Raw genomic sequence first — 18,757 nt, forward strand, 5'->3', positions numbered from 1 at the left:
TACTCCTAGGACAGGCGAGTAGAAGGTCAGAGAAGCCAGTGACTCTGATGGCATCGTGAGGCCACCAGACCAGCCCTAGACGGCCACCTCCTTCCCGGCCCCTCACTGGCCCTTCTGTGACAATGCTGTTGCTTCTGCAGTGGGAGTGGCTGAACCTCAGGCTAGCCTCTGCTGGGTGAGGGATGGGGAGCCTCCGGCTATCTCCCAGCCCCCTCGCCTGGCGCCTGGCCAGAGGGGACACATCCCCTCAACACGAGGCCAGGTGCCCTCCCACCAAGTCACTGGAGAGCACAACAGCCCCCAGCTCCCACTGAGGGGCTCTCCTTCCCCAGGTAAGGGGGAGGAGCAGGCCCCGCCGCTGAGACCACCCTGCTCTGGACTTCTTTATGTCGGCCGGGGTCCCTCTTACTGTACCTGAGAGCGTGAGGGGACACTGGATCTTCCCGCTGCTTCCATGACTCGATCGGGGGCCCTTGGCCCCTCACTCAACCCAGAAAACAAAGACAGCCCCCTGCCTCTGTCTCTCCAAGTTCCTACGGGATGGCATGGATCTTGGAGCAGGCAGTTCAACTGGCACCGGTTTCTGCAGGCATATGCCAGTGACTACATGGTGACCACGGCCACCGCCTCTGGCTGGCACCAGAGGAGAGGGTGCAGTCTTCCGGCTTTAGTTTCTGTGTCAGCAGGAGAGGGATGGTACCAGGACTGGCCAGTGGCAAGGACTGAATGAGACACTCCAGTGAGGGCCTCAGTGCACAGCTGCCAACCTGGGTCTCCGAGTACCAGGTCTCTGGGCTTGGTGGCCGCAGGAGGCGCTGCCTTCAAGCTGTCAGACTGGACAAGGGCAGGGTCATTTCTAACATGACCACAGCTGGCTCCAAGCCCTTGCTGGGTGATGGAAACACAGCTAGTATGCGGCCAAGGCCGAATCCACTGGGGATTGAAATCCCTGGGATTGAAATCCCCTAAAAGCCACAAGATGTTTGCCCATGAAGCGCGTCACAGACTTGCGGTCCCCTGAGTAGCACTATCGTGTCCTGTCTGCGTGTTATGTATTTAATAGTTTTCTTTTTAAAAACTTTTTAAAATTTGGTTTTACTTAATTTAATGCTGATGCCTGTATCAGGGCTCAAGTCATGTTTGGTCACAAAATAAACAGTTTTTTTTTGAGACAGGGTCCCGCTGTATTGCCCAGGCAGGAATGCAGTGATGCAACCACAGCTCACTGCAGCCTCGACTTCTCAGGCTCCAGCAATCCTCCCACTACAGCCTCCCGAATAGCTGGGACCACAGGCATACACCACCACGCCAGCTACTTTTTGTATTTTTGGTTTTGCGATGTGGCCCAGGCTGGTCTCAAACTCCTAAGCTCAAGCAATCCTCCTGCTTCAGCCTCCCAAAGTGCTGGGAATACAGGTGTGAGCCACTGCACTCAGCCAATTTAATGGCTTTCTTAAAAAGTCTTCAGTTTCTTCTTAAATGGTATCTTTGAATCCCAGGCTTGAATTACTAGATACTTAAAAAATCATGTCTCTCAAAATGAAAGCTGTGTATCAGGGACCACTGAAATCATCTCATGTACCTGCTGGCATGTGAAGCCCCCACTGGGGGTCACTTTGGAACCCTGGTCCCTTCCCATTTCAGGGGTAGTGGTGAGTCTTCCCCACCTACCCACTGCCCTGAGGAGATGGGGCCGGCGCACCCTGGGACCAATGGTACTGCCATGTGAAAGGCTGAATCAGGTCTTGGAGGACACCAATCACTTCCTTTTTTTTTTTTTTTTTTTTGAGACAGAGTCTTGCTCTTTCCCCCGGGCTGGAGTGCAATGGCGTGATCTCTACTCACTGCAACTTCTGCCTCCAAGGTTCAAGCGATTCTCCTGCCTCAGCCTCCTGAGTAGCTGGGACTACAGGCATGAACCACGACACCAGCTAATTTTTGTATTTTTAGCAGAGACGGAGTTTCACCATATTGGCCAGGCTGGTCTCGAACTCCTGACGTCAAGTGATCCGCCTGCCTCGGCCTCCCAAAGTGTTGGGATTACAGGTGTGAACCACCACGCCCAGCTGATGCCAATCACTTCCTTGCGGTTTCCCCTGACTTCCTCTGGCCTTAACCTTCTGGAACTTACCATGAAGATGATGGAGACCAAGTTGGTGAGGTAGGCTGGGAACCGATCTCTCCAGGTCAGCTTCACTTTGTCAGTCTACAACACAAAACGATGCCCGTCACTGGCTGGAACCATCACGATGAGACATGTCTGTGTGTCAGCGTGGGTGTGTGTGTGTGTGTGTGCGTGGGCCCAGGGACAACTTGAACAACAGAAATACTCAGAAAAGCCTTCAAAAATGCCCACAGGTGATGAGCCAGGGCAAACACATAGGGTTCCAAGAAGCATTTGGGGGTTTATCACCTATGTCACAGGATAACGGGACTAAGAGCCGTTAAATACTGTGATTCCTCTGCGTACAGGGCATTGTAATGCCAGCTGCCTTTCTAAAGACTGTTGGATCCACGTCTGGGAGAAACTTGGACCTGGAGTCCATGTCTTCAGCTAAAAGTCTCACTTCTAAGTCTAGAAGATGGAAGATGTTTTCCCAGTGCCACCCAGACCATAATAGTTATTTTTCCTTTGTGGAGCAAGTTGAAACAAGCAGCTAGCACTACAAGTTCAAACGTCGTCTGTGGTGACACATGGCCCGAAGGCTCTCAGCACCCAAGGTTGGCTTGGTCTGGAGAAACCCTAGGTAGAAGCTCATCACTAACCCGGGACGTTTCAAATGGAGGTGGATTTCTTCCATGGGAAAATGCATGTATTAGGTCACGGAATGCGGACAGGGGCGCGACACCGGAGGCCACTCATTCCAGGGGTGGGTGGCATGCGTGTTAACGAGAAGACCAAGAATCGCTTGCAGGCAATTGTGACAAGCACGTTTCACGAGCTCCAAATCAAGCCAGAGCCCCCCGCCCCCGCCACCGCAGACCCACCACAGCCATGCAGTGCCATCGCAACACGCCGGGCTCGCTGGGTGCCGAAGGAAGACAGAGAAACATGGATGTGAATGTTAAAAAAAAAAAAACAAAAAAACAACAGTTTGTTGAAGAAAAACACAATCGACTTTGATTGCCTGCAAACAGTCAAGACGCGCGTTGCCCGCAAAATAGAAAAGTACCAATTTCACCCCCGCCATGGCTGTCTTAACCCTCTGCTTCCATTTGTTTGTTGACTCCTCTGGGATATGCCGGCGCTTCTGAGGGCGGGTGGGGGGAAAGAGAGCACCGTGCGGTGAAGCGGGAGGTGGGCCACAGACCGCGGGGCCCAGGGAACCGTCCCCATCTTGGCAGCAGGCTGGCCCCTCCCGGTGCCAGCCGTAAGCTCACTGCCAAGGCTGACTTGGGTTCTGGGCATTTTAAACAGATAAGAGATGGCAGAGACCCACGTTGGGAAAGAACATCTGTAACCAAGGTGGTGGAGACAGGAGAGACTCCAGTAGGCACCCTCCACTGGACCGCGTCACGCCCCACCTCGCAGAGGGCAGCTGGATTCCAGCGGGAGGTAGCGGCCAACACCAGCATCTTATGACAGCAGGAAGGAAGCCACACCCAGAAGCCCAAGCTCATGTGCCAATTAGGTGGTGGGCCTCTTTTCACAAATGAATCCATAAATGAATTCAGTGCCATAGCTGGAGGGAAATCAAAACCAGAGGGCAGCCGCTGGGAGCCAAATGGAATGGAGGAGGAAATAAAGGGTACGGCCCATCAGAAGCAGACAGGGCCTGGGGGTACCTCTGAGCTCTGCAAAAATAAACCCCCATGCCTCTGTTGCTTTCATGTGATCAGAGAGCGTGGGCTGAAGGCAAGCCACGGGCCACAGAGGCAGACGGACCCTGTTCCAAGTGGTGGCTTCCTTTCGGCCCCCGTTGCCCAGATGCACTGTTGTGGCTTGGTTAGGTCCCTTGCCTTAAATAGACATAGTGTGTACCACAAAGCCCTTTTCTCCCCCTCAGGAAGGAGTGGAATACCCACCCATGCTCACTCTAAGAGGTGCGACCACACAGCTACAGGGTGGGCTGTCTTGGGGGCCACACACTGACATTTCCACCCAGGCTTGGGGGCCGGGACGCTGCCCTGAAAACACGCCGGACGCCTGCAGGGCCCTAGAGATGGTGGCATTCTTTTGCTTTCCCAGGAGGGAATGAGGGGCAGAGGGCCTGAAGGGCCAGTTCAGAGGGCAGCTGGCACCCGGCGTGCATGTCCGATGAGTTAAGTCAGACAGACAGTCTATTTTAGGGCGATAACTCCTGCTTTTATGGTTGTATTCTGCACACCTTTGAGTCCTGCTCAGATCCTCAGGGGTGTTTAAAAAGACGTACTTCCTGGCTATAGGAGGACCGAGCTGTACCCCAAATTCTCATTGTGTTTGAAGAGCTGGGCCTTGGGAGGAGGCTTTCTAGAGCACCCACTTTACCCTCCAGATGGGATTTTGGCAACTGCAACCCCCGACCACTTTGAACCTGTGGAGCACTATCCCCTGACACATCGACAAGGAAAGACAAACCCAGGGGTTTGTCTTGATCGGTCCCCAAGGCTGAAAATGTAGATATGACACGAGGTCGGGACCTGTGAGAGCTCCCTCGACTGCCCTCATCCCTCAGTGCAGGCATCTCCAGCCTCCGTTAGAGGCTGACAAGGCCAGGAACTCCATGCCTGCTTGTCCCATATCATGTGAAAAACACCATTAAAAAAACTTGGCTGGGCACCGTGGCTCACGTCTGTAATCCCAGCACTTTGGGAGGCCAAGGCAAGCAGATCTCTTGGGGTCAGGAGTTCGAGACCAGCCTGGGCAACACAGTGAAACACAAAAAATTAGCTGGGCACGGTGGTGCACGCCTGTAGTCCCAGCTACCCGGGAGGTTGAGGCATGAGAATTACTTGAACCCGGGAGGCGGGGGCACCAGTGAGCCGAGATCACGCCATGCACTCCAGCCTGAGCGACAGAGAGAGACTCTGTCTTAACAAACAAACAAATGAACAAACAAACAAACAAACAAACAAAGCTGGCAAGCACCTCTGGAGGTCTTCGAGAATCCTGGCTGCACATACGACTTAATTTGAATGAGACGTTTGGGGAAAAAGAAGAGCAATTATTATAAAAAGATGATGACCTCAAAAACATTGCAAAACATGTCTCACCCTCATTCTCACAGTCTGAGTGAAACAAGGAACTGGCCATTTGCTCAGGGGTGCTGGTTTGGCAAAGGCTTCTGTTTCGTTGTTTGACATAGAACAGGAGGGGTGTACTGTGAAAAAACTTTGAAGCCTCAAAGCCACATGGTTCTTGTGGTTGAAATGCTTGCTGAAATTTGAGATCACCCTCAGGATACATCAAGACAGAGATCTACAGGAGGTTTGATAAACTATAGCCCTTCGGCCAAATCTGGCCCCCTGTCTGTTTTTGCAAATAAAGTTTTATTGGAACACAGTGTGTGGAACACAGGCCCATGTGTTTACCTACTGTCTATGGCTCCTTTTGATGCTACCATGGCAGAATTGAGCAGCTGCAACACGGGGTTACACTGCCTACAATCTTTGTTATCTGGGCTGATCCCAGGTCTACATTGTTGATGAACACAGTGTTTTATTGCTGGGAAAGTTAACCTGCAGTGGCCACCATACCTCTTTGTTTTTGGCCTCTTTCTTCAGAGACTTCTCCAAGACTCTGGCTTCATATTCAGCTCTGGGATGATCCTATGAATGAAACCAAGTCAAGACGGAGGCCTTGTTAATTGTGAGTCTGAGCTTCTCAGCGTCAGCATACTTGGCAAATCAGTCCATGGATTAGCCTCGGGCACCCTTTGGGTCCAGTTCATAGTTGGCTGCTGAGAATATTTCCAATGTAATCCCCCCGTCTGTCGTCTGGATAGTGACCCAGGATTATCCCGCTTGTGGGGAACCCCAGCCCATTGAGAGGGCCACCGAGTCTGGCCTCTGTGTCCTCCTAGAGGTGGAGAAACCTGTACCAGGCTGCAGTGAACACCCAGCCATGAACTGGCCCTTAGAACATTCTACGGAGGAGCTGTGGGGGTCGGAAGAGATGCAGTACGTGTCGGCAAGCGCGGGCAGCCCAGAGGTGCCAGGCCTTGGGGAGCTCAGAGCAGGTCAGCGAAGGGTGCTGGAAGGGAAGAATGGGTTAGGAGAGACCGGAGGTAGAGGCAAAGCAGAGACCCCGCCTGCGTGGAGAAACTGCGGGAACTGCATGGTAGAAATAGATTAGGTGCAAGAGAAGGTCCCTCTCCCAGGGAGACAGGCCGTGGGAAGATAGAGGAGCGACAAAAAATTCCAAACCTTGACAGCCTCCTTCAGGGAACCAGAAAAGTAAAAACAAAAACACAAAGATGTCATTATTTAGGTTGTTATTTTAGAAATAGGACCTGTCCACTAAAGACAACTTTCTTTTTTTTTGAGATGGAGTCTTGCTCTCTTGCCCAGGCTGGAGTGCAATGGCGTGATCTTGGCTCACTGCAAGCTCTGCCTCCTGGGTTCAAGTGATTCTCCTGCCTCAGCCTCCCGAGTAGCTGGAATGACAGGCGCCCACCACCACACCCAGCTAATATTTTGTATTTTTAGTAGAGACGGGGTTTCACCATGTTAGCCAGGATGGTCTTGATCTCCTGACCTCGTGATCTGCCCTCCTTGGCCTCCCAAAGTGCTGGGGTTACAGGCGTGAGCCACCGTGCCCGGCCCTAAAGACAACTTTCTTCAGAACTAGGATGAAGGTAAAAGATGCAGGTGAGCTGGGATGGGTGGGTGATCCTGGGTTCCTTTAAGGTTCACTGCTGCTTGAGGGTGACTATGGGCTGTGGCCTTTGTAGCTGTGGCCTTTCCCATGGTTTTGGAAATTCCCCAAATTTCCAAATTTCAGTGCTGGACTGAAATGTCTCAGACTCAGCTAAGGGATACATGGGCCACATGATGGGACACAAGTGTCCTGCTTCAGTACCGAAGTCCGGGGTTCAGGCTATATGGAGGGGAGGCCCCGTTCGCCTGTAGTTATTACTCCCAAAGGAGGCCCTGACCAGCTGCTGGGGGGTGCAAGTGGCTCACTGTGGGAAATTCATTCAGGCCCCTTGGCACTGTGTGTGCCCAGTAACTTCGGTTGTCACCCCCAAAATCAAGATCCCAAACCATCGGGGTCAGGAGATCAGGGAATGGGACCCCAAGGGGTTGAGCAAAGGGGACTGGAGCTCACTGCCAACTTTCCCCAGCCACAGGGACATCACAGAAAGGACATTTGAAATTGACTCCTGAACAAGACAGCGACTGCTTTTTTTTTCTTCTATCTGAATCTTTCTAATTGAAACGGCAAGGAAGAGAACACCCAGAGAGCCCCCGCCACGGACAGGGCTCTGGCTGTGTCCCGGGTCTGCCCTGCAGAGCTGTGTGCCGTGAACAGGTTGCGTTGATCTCCGCCTAGTCATTTGTGGACAGGATAATGAGACCGGCTGAGGAAGAGGGTGGAGGCTGTTATCTGGGCAGGTAAAGGTGTGGCCCAGTGGCCACAAGCTGGGCAGCCATTTACGGGGCACTGTGTGCTGGGTCAGGTTCTAAGTGCTTTATATCTATTGACCCATTGAGACCCTACAAATGCCATCAAGTGAGGACACTGAGGTACAGAGATGTTAAGCAATCTGCCTGGGGTCATGCAGCAAGGCTGCTGCCGAATCTGGATGGAACTCTGGCAGCCTGGCCGCAGAGGCCCGTCTTGTACCCTCTGAGCTGCCGTGCCTCTCCCAGAAAACTCTAGTCCCCTTGTCTGTTGACAATATTGTCAGCCCGAAGCTGGCACATTTGGCTGAAGAGTGGCCCATGGGTTCAGTGTGAGAGGGAGTAGATTGTGTGAGAAAATACAACAGAAAAGTTAAGAAAAAGTTTTTAAAGAAAAAAATCCTTTAAAAGAAAAATATCTTTTAAAAGAAATGTCCACATTACAATAAAAATGCATGAAAAGTTTCTCTTTTTAAAAGGAGCATGTGTAGCCTGGGCAACATAGCAAGACCCTGACTCTTACAAAAAATTAAACAATTTGCCAGGCGTGGTCGTGTGTGCCCGTGGCCCCAGCTACTTGGGAGGCTGAAATGGGAGGAGGGCTTGAGCCCGGGAGGTCAACACTGCAGTGAGTTATGATCATGCCATTGCACTGCAGCTTAGGTGACAGAGGGGGACCCTGTCTCCCAAAAAGTGGGGAGCATGTTTTATAACATTAAATAGTGGTCAGCGTGGTTGCACCTTACAGCGTGTGCATGAGGTCACCTCTGTTGTGCACCAAGGCTAATTGTGGGGACTGTTACTCCTTTTCATTTCCACTTACCCTGAAGGGAATTCCTGCTGGACTTGGGATCCCTGGGAGTACAGTTCACCCGGCATCCCAGGGGCCACGTAATACTGAATGTCCCTCTCTCTGGAGCATGAAGATGCCAGACACTGGCTTTCCCTCTACGTTAGTCAAGGATCCGTTCCCTCTTGTCAGCCACGCCCGGCTGCAGGCACAGAGCTGGCCCCAGGGAATGCGGGCTTGGCACCCAGGGAGGCAGATGCTCACGGCCACCTTGGGAGACCCATGGACAGTGTCCATTCCCTCTCCACCTCCACGGGTGGTGCCGACAGCCCGGGCAGCCCCCAGACGCGATGAGGTCAGTGTGGTGAGCCCTGGCATGCGCCTGAGACCACGCTGGTGGCTGGCGTGTCCACGTGAGCATGGGGATGAGAACACTTCAGCAGACAGGGAATGGTCACTCTGGCCACGGAGGGCGTTCAGAACACCAGGGTGATGAGCGGCGAGGCAGGCGGGGGGCGGGGGGCGGGGGGCGGCCTTGCCTCAGCTTGAACCAGGAGCGCTTTCTGACCTCGGGCCTCCGTGTAAGTCCCAAGGAGGTCCTGGGGCAGGGGGAACGTGGGGGAAGGGCGTGACGTGCAAGGCGCCAAACCCACTGACCTCCTCCTCCTCGAAGCCCGTGAGGTCCCAGCGGTAGTTGAGCCGCATCTGTTTCCGCTTCCAGTGCTCCATGAAGGTGGCAGCTGCGGGCAGGGGCAAAACCAGAATCTCCGATGAATAAAGGCATTTTCTTTTTTTTTTTTGAGACAGAGTTTTGCTCTTGTGCCCAGGCTGGAGTGCAATGGCGCGATCTCGGCCCACTGCAACCTCGCCTCCTGGGTTTAAGCAATTCTCCTGCCTGAGTCCCCTGAGTAGCTGGGATTATAGGCATGAGCCACCACACCCAGTTAATTTTTGTATTTTTAGTAGAGACAGGGTTTCACCATGTTGGCCAGGCTGGTCTCAAGCTCCTGACCTCAGGTGATCCACCTGCCTTGGCCTCCCAAAGTGCTGGGATTACAGGCGTGAGCCACCGCGCCCAGCCAGGGCATTCTTTTCTTTTTTTATCGGTGTTTGGTGAGCAAGGGTGATGTACTGGGCTGAGAACTTTATCTGAATTCATGTGTTCAGCCCTCCCACCAATCCTGTGGGGCAGGAACCGTCATTCTCCCTTTTTACAGATGAGGAAACTGAGGCACGGGACACTCCAGTCCCAACCAAGGTTACCCAGCTAGTGAGGGATGGGCAGCCTGGTCCCAGAGCCCGTGTCTCAACCATCCTGCCCCATTGCTCTTGGGGAACCCGCTTTGGAGGTCAGGAGGAACGAGGGGTGAGCCCAGGCCACTCACTCACTCGGGCTTCAAACCACCCCAGGAGTCTGCCTGCTGAACTGCACTGGCGGCTGCTGCATTCGGCTTCATATTCCCAACAGACAAAGCATGGTTCAAATGCCGCCTCCTCCAGGAAGCCACTGATCATCCCCCTCAGTGTGAGAAAAACCCAGCTCCTCTCGGGAGCTTCCTCAGCCTGCGTCTGTCTTGCCTATGGTGTCAGTGCTGCCTTCCATCAGGATCCCCATCCCATGACTTGTGTGTGGGGCAGGGATGGGGCCTCGTTCCCCTGGGTCCCCAGTTCCCAGAGGTGCCTGGGACAGACAGGTGCTTGAGTAGGCACTGAATGACTGACTTTTGTGAGCACACAGCTTGCAAAAGGAGATGCCCCTGGCCGAAGCGTTTACCCTGATCGCTTCTCCCTACAAAAGAAAATCTGCAGAGGCTGAGGGGCAGAGTAACAGGAAGGCCACAGAGTTCCTCAGAGCTCACGATTCTCGAGCTGTTCCACGCCAGGCACTGTTGGGAGCTGGTCAATCTACAGACCTCTCCAGGACAGGGTCCTTGCATTTGTCTGAAGATGCTTAGTACAAATTTTCGGGCAATACTACCGGAGTTCAACACCAGCCACTGAGCTCTGTGACCTTTGGCAAGTTATTTAGCCTCTCTGTGCCTCTGTTTCCTCATCTGTAAAATGGTGCCTTCTAATAATCAGACTTGGAGTATCAGTGAGGAAGCATCAGTGTTATTTAAGCCTCACAGTGATCATAGCAGGTAGGCACTATTCCCATCCTCTCCATTTTACAGAGGGGGAAACTGAGGCTCAGAGGGATCAAATGGCTTATCCGAGAAGCAGCAGCACTGATGTGCAAGTAAAATGGGCTGTGTGACGGTGAACGTGCAGAGTGAATTCACAAACGTGGCCCTTTTTTTTTTTTTTTTTTTTTTTTTTTTTGAGACGGAGTCTGGCTCCGTCGCCCAGGCTGGAGTGCAGTGGCTGGATCTCAGCTCACTGCAAGCTCCGCCTCCCGGGTTTGCGCCATTCTCCTGCCTCAGCCTCCCGAGTAGCTGGGACTACAGGCGCCCGCCACCTTGCCCGGCTAGTTTTTTTGTATTTTTTTAGTAGAGACGGGGTTTCACTGTGTTAGCCAGGATGGTCTCGATCTCCTGACCTCGTGATCCGCCCGTCTCGGCCTCCCAAAGTGCTGGGATTACAGGCTTGAGCCACCGCGCCCGGCCTCTAAACGTGGCCCTTAACTGAAGGCGACGTGTGGCAGGAAAGAACGGAAGTCATGAGTGTGAACCTGTTTCAGAGGACGTGAGTCTATGCATAACACACCCCATTCCCATTAAGGCGAGGTGTGAATGGGGCTTCCGAGCATGCAGCGGTTTGTCTAGGATGGCAACTCTATCAACTGGCCCAGCCTGGAAATAGGACCCCCCTACCCAGGTCTTTCACAGCAGGGTAATGTAATCCTGGGACTTGCTCGCACAGGCAATGGAAAAGCTGAGAAGCCACATGGGGGATGGTGGGACCACCCAGAGATGACCCACAGCAGGAGCTGGCATCCGTTTCAGGATGGCAGGACAGTAGGATGTGCTCAGCGCCCATGCTGGAGTCAGAAATTGGAGCTGCCCAGAAGAAGCTGGGATCACGGAGGAAGCGCTTCCCCGGAGGAAGTCAGAGCCTGGAGAAGACACAGTCATTGCTGGGGATGTCCCAGGAAGTGGAGGGAGATGGGGAGCAATATCTCGGCTGCTCCCTCCCTCCCGCCTTCTGATTTCCCAAAAGGACTTCCCACTGGCTGAACCTACTAGGAAGAGGGAGAGCTAGGGAGCCTGGGGAACGTGGCTTCCCAAGATGCAGAGCTGAGCAGGCAAGGGAATGGCTATCGCTGAAACACCTGCCGGAAACCCAGCCACTCAGCAGACACGCACTGAGTGCCATGGCTGCGGCAGGTGAGGGGGGCCACGGGGGCCCAGGAGGAGGCCCCCAACCCCCGGGGGCCCCTGACTCTCAGGAGGCAGACGGTGGGAGTGGCCTGTCTGCGGTGGGCACCCTCCCCAGGAGGCAATGCGGGGAGGTCTCTGCCTCTTTGAATATGTCCTTTGGCCCCTGCAGCTGCTGTGGAGCGGTGGAGGAGGACAGCCGTTTCCCGGTCTCTGCCTGGTCTGCAAGGCCCCCAGCCACTCCTCCACTGGGCTGTGAAAGCTGCCTCTCTCTGTCCTCCTCTGCCCACCCAGGGTAACAACGCCCTTTTACGACGCTTTTTTGGGGCTGAGCACTGCCCAGGAGGGCTGGCTCCACTCACACCTGCAGAGTTGGCCTGTTTACCTGCCACGATGGTTAGTACTGAGTGTCAACTTGATGGGATGGAAGGATGCAAAGTATTGTTTCTGGGTGTGTCTGTGAGGGTGTTGCTAGAGATTAACGTTTGAGTCAGTGTCAGGGGGAGAGGCAGACCCACCCTTAACCTGGGTGGGCACCATCCCCTCTACTGCCAGCACGGCTAGAAAAAGCAGGCAGGAGAACGTGGAAGCGCAGACTCACTCAGTCTTCCGGCCTTCATCTTTCTCCCGTGCTGGATGCTTCCTGCCCTGGAACATCAGACTCCGAGTTCTTCAGCTTTTGGACTCTTGGACTTACAACAGCGGTTTGTCAGGGGCTCTCAGGCCTTTGGCCACAGACCGAAGGCTGCACTGCCGGCTTTCCTACTTTCGAGGGTTTGGGACTCAGACTGATCCACTGCTGGCTTCCCTTCTCCTCTACTTGCAGACGGCCTATTGTGAGGCTTGACCTTGTGATCGTGTGAGTCGTGGATTCTCCTGAATCAACTCCCTTTCATGCGTACAATATCCTGTTAGTTCTGTCCTTCCAGAGAACCGTGACTCATGCACCTTCCCCGTCCCGGCCTCCCCAGCTCCTCCTCTTTCCCGGACTTGGCCTCCGTTATGACACTCACCCCACTGCCGCCCCGGCTCGCCCTCTCTGCACTCGCCAGCTTGCAGCGTATCAACAGTCACCAGTTAATGAGGACGTATCCGTGCACTCACATTTTACAGACATCAGTTAATCTCATCTTCATAATGACCACAGGCAGGCAGGATGATTCCCATTCACAGACTGACAAAGTGGAAACCATTTACAAAACTGAGATTCAGAGTGCTGTGTCCAGGGTCAGCTGCAGGGGAGCAGCAGCCATTGCATTTGAACCTCATTCTCTCAGACTCGAGTCTTCGGAACCACGATACTGGAGCAACTCTCTGTGCAGATATTTAACTTTCCTTAAGGAAACAATAGCTGTAGTTGCCACAAGTCTGATTATTAAAGTGTACCATCTATGGATGAGGAAATGGGGGCACAGAGAGGTTAACCAACTTGCCTAAGGTCACAGAGCTTGGTAGCTGGTATTGAACCCTGGTATTCTTTTTTTTTTTTTTTTGAGATGGAGTCTCTGTCTGTCGCTCAGGCTGGAGTGCAGTGGTGTGATCTCAGCTCACTGCAACTTCTGCCTCCTGAGTTCAAGTACTTCTCCTGCCTCAGCCTCCCAAGTAGCTGGGACTACAGGTGCATGCCACCACGCCTGGCTAATTTTTGTATTTTTAGTAGAGACAAGGTTTCACCATGTTGGCCAGGCTGATCTTGAACTCCTGGCCTCAAATGATCTGCCTGCCTTGGCCTCCCAAAGTGCTGGGATTACAGTTGTGAGCCACCGCACCTGGTATTGAACCATGGTATTCTTGCTCTAAAATTTGTACTGTGTCTTCAGACAGAAGCAGAGGCCCTGTCCTGGAGGTGTCTTGTCTGTAGATTGACCAGGACCCAGACTGGAGCCTAGAATGTAACCTGGTGGCTGGGGGTGGGGTGGACGGTGGAGATGATACAAAGACGTGGCTTGTTTGGCTCAGACACGTTTAAAAAATATAGACATTTGACATAAAAATTATGCCTTTCCTGCTTCTCCTTTAAAAGCCAGAAGCATTGGCAGCAGAAGGCTGCGGCTGAGCAATGATCATTCCTTTGTCAAAACTTGGGTATGCGTTTCCACTTGGCCACAGACCCCACCACGCCCTATTGTCTGGCTTTTGTGGGCACTGAGTGTCGGGGTGGAGCTGTAGAGTCTAGGCTTCGCCCGCAGGAAAGGAGATGTGAAGACTCGTGCTGCACCTGGTGGCCGGTCCTCAAAGCTGGTATTGTGAGCAGTATGAAGAACCACCTTCTAGCGGGGTGAGCGAAGGCAGCAGGGACCCTGAGCACCCTCTTCTGCAAGCAATTCTCCTGCTCCCGAGTCCTCCCTCCTCACCCACACAAGTTCCGATTCCTGCCCTCTGAGGCCCCCAATCCTGGTCCTCCTTGCCAATGTGCCAACCACCTCATACAAATGTTGTATACTACCCAGCTGCCGCCAGGCGCTGGGCACGGTGCTTTCTCATGCCTGATCCCCTCGGATCCTGCCCCGGCCCCCTCCACGCAGGGATGACGCACTCCATTTTATAGACACATAGATGAGGTTCTGAGACGTCAGGGGACTCATCAAGTAAGGGCAGAAACCTGGACCCAGGCCTCAGATCAACTGGTATCAGGGACGGGGTTTCCCACCCACGAGTGTACAATGAAGAAACGGCCTTGAGTGCGGCAGCCTTACAAGGTGGTCAAAGGGACAAGCCCATCCCCCTGAAATCTGGAGCCCAGGAGTCACCACAGCACACAGCACAGAGGGTGGCAGCGAGCGAGAAGCCAGGCCGGACGGGAGCAGGTGGTTGGGCTATGGTCCCTTCCCACATTGATTTTCACAGCACAGAGACACACAAACTCCTCACAGAGGCGTCCAAACTCCACCACAGAGGCAGCAGGTGAGCGAAAGACTCTAGGTCTACGTGGGATCTCATCGGGATGAGCGTGGGCAGCTGACCACACTGCTGCCAACCTCAGTCTCTGAGAAATGGGCTTGTTACCAGTGCCTGCCTGAGAGGGTCTATCATAGTGTCCCTGACTTCATCCACAAGCGGTGCTCAGGGTGGGGCCCATGTCTCTGTAAGGGCTTGACAGAGGACCGCTCTTACAGCCCAGCTTGGTCGCGGGGATCTCCATGTGTCCCCTTTAGAGGCACAGCACAGGACAGAAGCTACATTTTGTATCGCCCCATTTGTATAAAATAGTCAGAATATTTATAGGTAAATCCACAGAGACAGAAAGCAGATTGGTAGTTGCCAGGGGCTGGGGTTGGGGGAAAGGGGGACCGATTACTTCATGGGGACAGGGTTTCCCTTTGAGGTCATCAAAATGTTCTGGAATTAGATAGAGGTGTGGATGCATAACACATGCTAAATGCCACTGAACTGTGCACCTAAAATGGTTAATTTTATGTTGTATGAATTTCAATGCAGTTTACAAAAAGTGAATGATAGAATGATGGGCGTAGATTCTCCTTATGTGTTAATGTGCGCCTGCCACATCTTGGAGGAACCACAGGAGAATGGGCTGGAGGGACACACACATGTGTGGTTACCTATGGCAGGGGGAAATCTGTTCATTTCCTCCAGGATTTCTCAGTGTGGGTCTGGGAATCTGGAGTGTTCCTGAATTCCCCAGGGAGCTTGTTAAAATGCAGTTGTCTGACCTCAGAGTCACCCAGGGTCCCCGGAATCTGCATTCTGAACAAACTCCATAGGCTGCGCTCAAGCCAGCAGGCATCTGGAAGTACCGACCCCTCCGTCTTTCTGCCATCCTTCTCCAACCGTCCCTCCATCCATTAGGTTAGCTGCCTCTCCTCCCAGGCTGCATCCCACCCCGCCTCGACCTATCCCAATGTCTCTACTACGCAGGCCTCACTCCAATTTCCCTAATCCCATGGCCCCTCCTGGACCGGCTGGCGGACACCCTTCCTGAGCTCTCTCTCCCCTGAGATGCTGTTGCCCAAACCAGGGCACATCTCAGGCGCTTCATCTGATGCTCTCTTGGTTCCCCTGAGCGAGCTGCAACCTGCTCTGCAGCCGCCCGGTGGACAGCCCCATCTCCCCAGTGAGATCCATGCTCCTCACGGGCAGGGGTCATGTCTTCCAGGCCTCTGCCCTCCACCCCCGAGCCCACCAGCTCTGGGAGGCAGGCAGGGCACGGTCACACATGACCACGGAGCAGGGATGCATCCTGCCAAACTGTGCATGTGGGGTCCCTATCCAGTCCCCTCCTTGAAATGTGACCCCCTGCTCTGGCCTGACTTGCATCCCTCTAAATTCACATGGAAGCCCTAACCCACCAGGTGATGGTATTTGAAGATGGGGCCTTTGGGGGCTGACTGGGTTTGGCTGAGGTCATGAGGGTGGGACCCTTATGATGGGATTCCTGCCCTTGGAAGAAGAGACAGCAGAGAACAGGCTTCCTGTCTCTGCCTTTGCCACCTGAGAACACAGGGAGAAGGTGGCTGTCTGAAAGCCAAGGCATGGGCCGAATCAGCTGGCACTTTGATCTTGGACTTCTCCATACTCAGAACTGTGGGAAATATGAGCCGGTTTTTGCAGGCACCTGTCTGTGGTATTTGGTTATGGCAGCTGGAGTTGACTAAGACACCCACCCCCTGGGAATAGAAACCACCCTTCGCTAACCTCCAGTTCCCGAAAAGTGCAATGTTGCTTAGCGCAGACTCCATTTCCACGAACTGGTGGTCAGAGAGGGGTCTCCTGGAGAGTGGCGGGGCAGGGGCAGAGCACTGGTCCTGCACGTGAGTGCAGAGATGGGCGGGGCACAAAGGCCTCCAGCCTTCCCTTTCGATCTGAGTCACCAGGCACCCTACCTATTTATCCCTGGAACAAGTTTAGTTCCCACAGACAGATGATCACAGTGCATCCCCTTCGTCCCCACCTAGCTGGGAGTGACTCAGCTGGGTGACTTGTCAACTCCATGTGAAATCTCAGGCCCAGGCCCTGGAAAGGATTACAGTTCCACCTCTGACATTTCATTAAAGTTGGGACCATCTTTCTCGGGCTTTTTGCAGCCAGGCTCAAATCAGATAAACTCCTTTGTTCTTCGTGGAACTGACAAGCAGTTAAAACCCCATTATTATGCTATAATTTCAGAAAATGGATCCAAGTGAATAGCTAAATAGGGCTCAACGTTACTTAATGAGACACCTTATTTGAGGCTTTCAAATGTCAGAAATCCCAGACAGCAGCAAGCTGAAGGCTCTGGGACCGACATGTCAGCTCCAGGAAAGCTGGACCCCACAGTGCAGTGGAAGCAAAGATTAAAACAGCAGGCTGGAGGTGATTCATCCACCATGAATACAGAGCCCCACACCCCGGCAGGCGGGTGGCCATGACCAGGCTCCCGGCTGCCAGGCAGTCACAGGTTTACGTCTCTTTGCCATTGTAGGAGCAGAAATGTGAACAGCTGGAGGCAGGAAAAGAAAGGACACAAGGGGAGAAGAAACACCAGAGGGAAAATAATCCCTTAGAGGGTAAAGAACAAATAATTGAATAAGGGATTAAAAAACACACAAGGAGCCATCCCTGGTAATTGCCCTTGACAGCCAGTGTGAAAAGGGCCTGGGATGGGGGCTTTGTCCCTCCCCTCTCCGCTCACACCTCTCAGCTGCAGTGGGTTCTTTCCTGTGGATTTAGAATAAGCTTCTTTTCTCTAAAGCAAGTGCTTCGTGGGAGTGGCCTGGCTTTTTTGTGAATTCCCCCCACCCCCGCTCAAAATGGGAGTGTGCAGACGGAACTTGTGCTTGACTCTATTTGACAGTCGGGGCCCATTTGTTATCTCCTAGGGCTGAAGTGGAGCTAGGGAGGGGTGAGACAAGCAGTGAAGCCTCCTGTGGGGTCAGCAGGCACAGAGTCCCCCTCTCCCAGTGTCAGGGGAGTGCAGCCATCTACTAGGAAGGGGCTGGCCCGCAGCTCTTGGGACACAAGGTGCTAGTTGCAGGGTGAAGAACTGTACAACAGGCCAGCTGGCTTCATGAAACAGGGCCACCGAATGAACAACCACAGCCCGTGGGGGCCGGCGCGCTCAGCAGTACTACGCCTACATGCCCCCCGCTACTGGCTCACGGTGCATTTCTGCTACCCCAAGAGGGCCCATGATGAGGGCCTGGGAAACGTTTGGACGGAGAGGTGGGACCAGGGCACGTGCTGAAACCTTGGAGGCAGATGGGCCAGGGTGCGCATCTGAGATGTCTGTTAGGGACCTGTTAGCTGTGTGATCTCAGGCAAATCTCTTACCCTCTCTGTGCTTCTATCAGAGGCATTCCAACCAGAGCAACTCCATCTTGAGTGAGGACTAGGAAAAATGAGGCTGGGGCTTGCTGCAACTCCATCTTGAGTGAGGACTAGGAAAAATGAGGCTGGGACTTGCTGCAACTCCATCTTGAGTGAGGACTAGGAAAAATGAGGCTGGGACTTGCTGCAACTCCATCTTGAGTGAGGACTAGGAAAAATGAGACTGGGACTTGCTGCAACTCCATCTTGAGTGAGGACTAGGAAAAATGAGGCTGGGGCTTGCCGGGCTGCATTCCCAGAAAGTGAGGCATTCCCAGCCCCTAGATGTTTACGTTAAGGGAACAGATTGATAATGTTTGCTAAACAGACCAGACTCAGGAATGTCCTGATATCCCGATATGTTGAGAATAAAAGCATTCCTAATTTTACTTTAGAGACAATAATATTGATTCTCACAAAATATAGTAATTAAGACAATTAATCTTTTATCATAAACCCTTGTGACAGAGTACATCTCCCCATGATTTTCTTTGTTATCCTTTATATAAACAAGCACTGTACCTAGGGTGGGCACGTTCCTCCTCTTACTTTCGGAATGCTCTATTCTGTAGCCATTCTTTCACTCCTTTACCTTCTTTCTTCTTCTCCTTCTCCTCCTTCTCCTTCTCCTTCTCCTTCTTTTTCTTCTTCTTCTCCTCCTCCTCCTCCTTCTCCTCCTTCTCCTCCTTCTCCTTCTTCTTTAGACAGAGTCTTGCTGTTGTCACCTAGGCTGGAGTGCAATGGCACGATCTCGGCTCACTGCAACCTCCGCCTCCTGGGTTCAAGCGATTCTTCTGCCTCA

The 18,757-nt window shown here is 53.1% G+C and overlaps 1 protein-coding gene across 10 annotated transcripts in view; it reads right to left on the reverse strand.

Moving 5' to 3' along the window:
* Window positions 1-18,757, reverse strand: part of LOC105469731 (anoctamin 1) — a 218,809-nt gene that overhangs the window by 29,697 nt on the left and 170,355 nt on the right. For 7 of the 10 annotated variants that reach the window (XM_071074119.1, XM_071074118.1, XM_011721181.3 and 4 more), the window contains 4 exons: window positions 8,993-9,075; window positions 5,677-5,748; window positions 3,174-3,251; window positions 2,132-2,206 (listed from right to left, as the gene is read on the reverse strand). In XM_071074119.1, the coding sequence (XP_070930220.1) occupies window positions 2,132-2,206; window positions 3,174-3,251; window positions 5,677-5,748; window positions 8,993-9,075 (308 nt within the window). The remainder of the gene's footprint in view (window positions 1-2,131; window positions 2,207-3,173; window positions 3,252-5,676; window positions 5,749-8,992; window positions 9,076-18,757) is intronic. The other 3 variants (XM_011721186.3, XM_011721184.3, XM_071074124.1) reach the window with 1 other exon arrangement.

This window comes from Macaca nemestrina, chromosome 12 (genome assembly GCF_043159975.1).
Source record: "Macaca nemestrina isolate mMacNem1 chromosome 12, mMacNem.hap1, whole genome shotgun sequence".
Lineage (NCBI taxonomy): Eukaryota > Metazoa > Chordata > Mammalia > Primates > Cercopithecidae > Macaca > Macaca nemestrina.